The following is a 6,000-nucleotide window of genomic DNA, read 5'->3' as shown; positions in this document are numbered from 1 at the left end:
CTCAAGTTTGCCTGGGATGGAACTGGAGAGCCCGGGTAACTGGTAAATAGTATAAGGATTTAAAATACTCTAAAAGCTGTGATGATATTGGCCCTTCAGCCTCTCGCCTGCCCTGGTTTGGAGGGCAGGCTTTGGCTCTCAGCGCCTGGGGCTGGCCAGGGGAGTACTTAGGAGTGGCGTGACCTTGGGCAGGCCAGCAGCTTCAAGCACCAGCTTCCCCAGCCAACTGTAAAATGCAGCCCGTTAAGCTACCTCCCAGGTTACTGTGAGAAGACAAGAAAGATGTATTTAAGCGCTTGGAGTGGGGCCTGGCACATCATAAACACTCCACAGATGATAACGGTTATTATTACAAATAAGAATAAACATCAAAAGGTGCAGCAGTAAAAGGTGAACGCATTTTAAAAGTGTGATAAGATATGGTAACTGGGCAGCACCCCTCTCCCAACACAGACCATAATCAGTCCCCAAACACCGGTCACGTCCATCCTATAAAGACCAAGAGTGACTGCAGCCGCCAGCAGAGCGTATCTATAAAGTATCTCCTCTTTATTTAAGTTAAACAATTTTCAAGGATGGTTTCCATCTATAAAATGGACGAAGTACAAGCTCTGTACAGCAGTTCTTTTTAAAAATCAACTGGAAAAAAAAAATTACCAAACTATATTTTGAATTTGCAAAACATACTCACAGATACCATCATTTTAGCTTTTATGAAGACATAAGAAAGACCAGCACAGAGAAGACAACTAACTTCGCCAGGCTTTGCTCCAAGGGCTTTTAGGAAAGAATCTTTACTTGTAAAAACAAGAGTGGGAGAGGGGGACAGTCCCGATGACTAAAAAGTAATGCAGCCACAGTTAAGTCACTTTGGCACACTGTGTCATGTAAACATAGCTCACCCAAGGGAGCACTCCCAGCCCACCTCAGCTCACAACGCCCACACCATCCAAGGCCGCCAACCCTACCACCTCAGGGATGGGGAGCTGCCCCCCAAGGGCCCAGGGGGACCCATCTCAATGGTACAAAGGTTGGTAAGACTTCTGGGTGGGGTGGAGGTGTGTGGGCAAGAAAGAATTTGTCAAGAACCTGATTAAAATTTGTGTTACTTTAAAGCCAAATTTGTTTTCCATCCATGGGATTTTCTTCCTAACAGTAGAAGTAGCCTGACACCGGAACCCAGGGGCTGGGTGACTGCTTCCTGCCCCACCTGTGTTCAGCAGCCTTGCACAGGTTCCCAGGACTCTCCCTAAGAGCTTACTGGTGGCCACGATCAGCCTCTGAAGATAGAGCTGTGCCGAGTTAATCCAGCTACGGCCTCCTGGTCCACTGAAAATACACCTGGTTGGTCGGCAGGGGGCAAAAAGATGCAGGACAAAGTCACCCAGCCACGCCTCCAGGCCCGAGCCCACTGTCATAAAGCAAACACATGGGGGGCTTCTGCAGTGGAGGAAGAAAGACCAACGTCCCCTTTCCTAGAAGAAATAGGCAGGAGAGAGCTGCACTTGGCCAAGTGTCAACCTGGCAGAACCTTCTGGGGCCACTTCTCTGTGACCTGCCAGGCCCTCCCAGAGGGGCCTGAAGGTGTGCCCGTGTGACGCCTCTTGGACACTGGGCATCTGTGTGACAAAGGGCTGGGTGAGGGGGACGCAGGAAGGCAGGAGGGCAGTGACCACGAGAGTGACCGGGGTGCCCCGTGGGGTCTTCGGCTGGGCTACCCCTGCGTGTGGGCACCTCGGAGGCAAGAAGGGCTCTGCGGGGACACGCCTGGGTGTCAGGGCAGCGCCCAGGCCACTCTTCCTGCTTTACTTTCAGTTCACGACCGTCTTGTGGTTTATACTGACATAAGCCTCCTAAGCCACAAAGCTCCTGTTTTGTGCCCTGAATCCTCAGCGTCATTGAGCAGGTGTTGTTTTTCACTTTTCCTAATTCTTGACCCAAAGCCCCTGAGGCAGGCAGGACTGGGCCCAGGTGACCTTGACAGTGGTGCTAGCACACCAGGGTCCTCACCGTGAACCCAATGCTGCCTGTGACAGCGTCCCACCATCACCGGGAGCTGGCAGATTCTTTTTTATTCATTTTATCCTTAGAGAAAAGAAATTTAATTTACAAAGACCCAAAGCAGTAATTTGTCAAATTAAGTAACCCATTCAGGGTTTATAGACACCAAGGGCACGAAAAGTGGATTCCGACACAGAGCATGACACGACTCCCAGCTGAAGCCAAACCGAGATGCCGCCGGGGTCCGGGCCTCGGGGCAGGGCTACCCTCCCGGGGTGGCGGCCACAGCAGGACCTACCCACCTATAAGGCTCCGGGGGCAAAGGAGGCGCTTCCTCCCTCCGGCCCCGAAGGGCTCGGCCCCTCCTCCTCACGCTGTGATCTGCTTTGTGGACAACTTACAGGATGAGGGTGACCTACAGAAACCATAGGAACTGACCGTACATTCTTTCTTCATATATGTCTGTGTGCAGTGTCCCACCACAGCAAAGTTCATATCCAAAGAGAGCAGGTACGCCACGTGGAAGGGGGTCTGCGCCGAGAAGACAGTTGGGAGGGTGGGGCGGGGCAGGGCAAACGCCGTGACCGTGACCGTGACCGTGACCGGGATGGAAACCGGACGTGCCGTCGGCGGATCCAAGTGGAGGCTGGAGAGCTCCGCTCGCTGTGCTGCGGCCGCCGCCCCTTCCCTCCGGATCCTGCTGCCCGCCGGCGTGGGGCTCCGCATCCATCCGCGTGGCGCTGGGCGGGCAGGGACGGCGGGGCCCGGGATCGGGGTGGGCCAGCTCCCCCTCCTCGCCGCTCCGGTGCCGCCCGCCCCGCGCCGAGGTCCTCCGACCTTCAGACCGTGATGGAATACTGAGGTATATAGTTTCTCGGAAAGTTTAAGAAACAGAATCAATAACGTCGGGCTCGTCGTGGGGCCCGACGGCGCGGGAGGACGCGGGCGGCTCCCTACTGCTGCAGGTTGAGCGAGAACTTCCACTGCTGGGACAGCGCCGGGCCGCACACCTCCACGCTCAGGCCGCCGTTCTGGGCCCCGCGGCTGTCCAGGCACAGGTTGCTGCCCACGTGCCGCAGCTTGGAATTGCCCTCGATCTGCTCCCATTTCTGCAAAAGACAGGAGAGCACCTCACAGCAGGGGCGCCGCCAGGAGAGGGCGCAGCGGGGCTGCCCGCAGGGTCTGCCGGCTGCCCTCACAACAAGGTCTCGGACCAGGACGGACGGGCATCCGCAGCAGCCCGGGTGAAACCACGCACCTCAGACCGGGACGCGAACCCACGTGGCCGGGACTCGAACCCGGCCAAGACCCTGACCGGGACCTGAACCCGTGCGGCTGGAACTCCAACCCGGCCAAAACCCACGGTCTTCCAACTGAGATCACACGCCTGGTTTCAGGACTTAAGGAAGCCCAGGTTCTTGGTGTCTCATCGCAGAAAGGATTCAGCGAGAGACAAAGTGATAGGTAAGAAGTGGATTTACTTAGAGACAAATACACTCCACAGACAGAGTGCGGGCCATCTCAGAAGGCGGAAGTGGCACCAGGGTTTGGGGTTGTCCGTTCTTACAGGGGTGGGTAATTTCACAGGCTAAGGAGTGGGAGGGATATTCCAGCTGTTTTGGGGAAGGGGCGGGGATTTCCAGGAATTGGGCCGCCGCCCTCTCTTTGACCCTTGTGGTCGCTCTTGGAACTGTCCTGGCACCTGTGGGTGTGTCATTTAGCTTGCTGATGTGTTACTGTGAGTGTATACTGGGGCTCAAGGTCTAGTGGAAGTCGACTTGTCCACCATCTTGGACCCATTTGGTTCTAATCCGTTTATGTTGTGTCCTCGGGCTGTGTCATTCTTTCAGAGGTTGTGCCCTGCCCCCTTCCCTCCTGTTTCACGGGGACAAAAGGGGACAAAACAGCGTCTGCTGAGGGCCCAGGAAGAAACCAGCACTCTCCGCTTGGTTTGCAGCCCCAGACCTCCTCTCCGGGCCCTGCTGGAGACCGCTTCCCTGCCCCATCCTTCCCCCTCTTCGGGCATCTCCTCGTCCAAGCCCCATGCTTGGGCCCCCGCCCCTCCTCAGTCTTAAGGACTCGACACATGGGGGAATTTCCTGCAGGGACTTGGCATTCTTTCACAAGAAGGCCTCATCTGAGGATACTTCCCCTCGAGGAAGCAGCCACAGGAACCAGGCCAGCTCCAGGAGGGCCCAGGCTGCCTGCCCCTGGCTGTGGAAGGCAGCCCCGCTGAGGCCGGTGCCGGGGCCAGGCCCCTCAGCGTGCCCGCTTACACGTAGGGCCTCGTGCTGCGCCGAGGGGTGGGGTGAGGCCAATGGGAGGGAAAGGGATGCTCGTGTGGACAGAATGCCCTTCTGCGGAACCCACCTCTCTCCACTGTCTGTCTCTCCACCCGCTCCACCTTGGTGGGTGTGGAAGCCCGTCTCAGCTACCCTGAGTCCCCGGGCGCTACCTGCCGAGTCCTGCGTGGGCCACCTGTACAGTCCAGGGCGTAGCGCCTTCGTACTCCCGTGGGTATGCACTTGTGCCCCACTAAACCCAAACCAGCCAGGCAAACCAGCCAACAAGCCCACAGCCCAGCCGTGGGAAACCTGAGGGCCTCTCACGCTGTTGTTTATCCCCACGTAAAAATCTCTAATGTTCGTTCTTTCCAAAAAAAAAAAAAAAAGTGACATGCTTTTTTCTTACAAAAGCTCTCCCTTCATTAATGCAGTCTGTGATTCTAGTTAATTTTTTACACTGTATGCACAGAAGCTCCTTCCCGTTGGTATTTTTGCAAATCATTTGGACATCGTGGAATTACATTTTCTTACTCTTGCTTTCCTTTCGCCCTTGACTCTGCAAACGCACACCTAACACAAACACACAGACGTGCTTGGAAACCCAGTGTTCCAACTGGCAAGAGGAGTGCAGCTTCGAGGCAGAACTAGCTGAGGAGCCCCCTCTCAAAGGGCAAGTGAATGGGGTGGGAAGGAGGCAGAGCAAGGCAGGGCGGGGCGCTGCAAGGATGCTCCCGTGGGAACCCGGGGACGCTTGCTAAGCCAGCCTGCCGGCCGGCCTGGAGCTTTCGCCAACAGTGAAACGCAGTGCAATCTGATGGGCACGGGGAGAGGGACCGCCCATCACCTCCTCCTTCATTCCTGTGCCGTCTTTGCTGTCATTCCTCCTGCTCTGTCATGTGAAGTGTGTCTGTGCTGCCGACATCCGCGTGTCACTGAGTGGCCAGGGCTTGTTTGACAAAGAATCTGGAATGGGTGGACTTTGACTCCGTTCCCTGGGGAGCTCTGCCTGTGTCACAGCATCAGCCAGATGGAGGGCCTCAGAAACGCCCAAACCCCAGCTCCGTCCGTGGGAGGCGGCCTCGGCAGCCTGGAGCCCAGGGCCCAGAGGGCTGTGGTGGGGTGGGCGGATTCCCAAATGCAGAGGCTCTACTGAAAGGGCCACACCTTCTCTACCAGGCAAGGAAGGGCTCGGGGTTGACAGTTTAAGAGATCCCCACTTATGTACGCCACACATCCAGAAGAGCTCGTTGTTTGCAGGCCTTTCTCCCTCTTATGACGTGAGCCTTTCAGGGTGAGAACTGGACGGCGGCAGGAACATGTCAGCCCTTGACGTACAGCAAGCTGTCACTAAAGGAGACCACTCCAGAGATGCAGCGTCTGTCTGTTCTTAACAAAGGTTTGGAGCCAGATAAAGTCATCACTTTATCCCTCCTTTACCCTAGATGCCCCGGCCCTTACACCCGGGGCAGGGCACCTGGCCTAGCGCCATGCTCACCCAACACGGGTCCCAGGAGGTTGGGGCCGGGGACAGTGGCCTCCGTGTTTACCAGCCCCTCCTTCTCACTTGGGTGCCACAGCTGTCAACACAGATGGGCATTTAGGGACCTGCTGGGGTTCCGCAGAACAGGGTGGGGGGCACCCGGAACCAGGCGGGGGGGACAGAGGAGAGACGGCCCTTTGCAAGTGTTTCCTGACAACTGGGCCCCAAGCAAGG

The 6,000-nt window shown here is 56.5% G+C and overlaps 1 protein-coding gene across 1 annotated transcript in view; it reads right to left on the bottom strand.

Annotated features, from left to right (window-relative positions):
• Positions 1-528: 528 nt before the first annotated feature.
• GALNT2 (polypeptide N-acetylgalactosaminyltransferase 2) overlaps positions 529-6,000 on the bottom strand; it is a 179,067-nt gene continuing 173,595 nt past the window's right edge. Inside the window, exon 16 of the mRNA XM_059899691.1 lies at positions 529-3,110. Coding sequence (XP_059755674.1) covers positions 2,955-3,110 — 156 coding nt within the window. The 3' untranslated portion in view covers positions 529-2,954. The remainder of the gene's footprint in view (positions 3,111-6,000) is intronic.

Source organism: Balaenoptera ricei, chromosome 16 (genome assembly GCF_028023285.1).
Source record: "Balaenoptera ricei isolate mBalRic1 chromosome 16, mBalRic1.hap2, whole genome shotgun sequence".
Lineage (NCBI taxonomy): Eukaryota > Metazoa > Chordata > Mammalia > Artiodactyla > Balaenopteridae > Balaenoptera > Balaenoptera ricei.
Note: the sequence above shows the minus strand (reverse complement) of the source record. Positions and strands in the feature narration are given on the sequence as shown.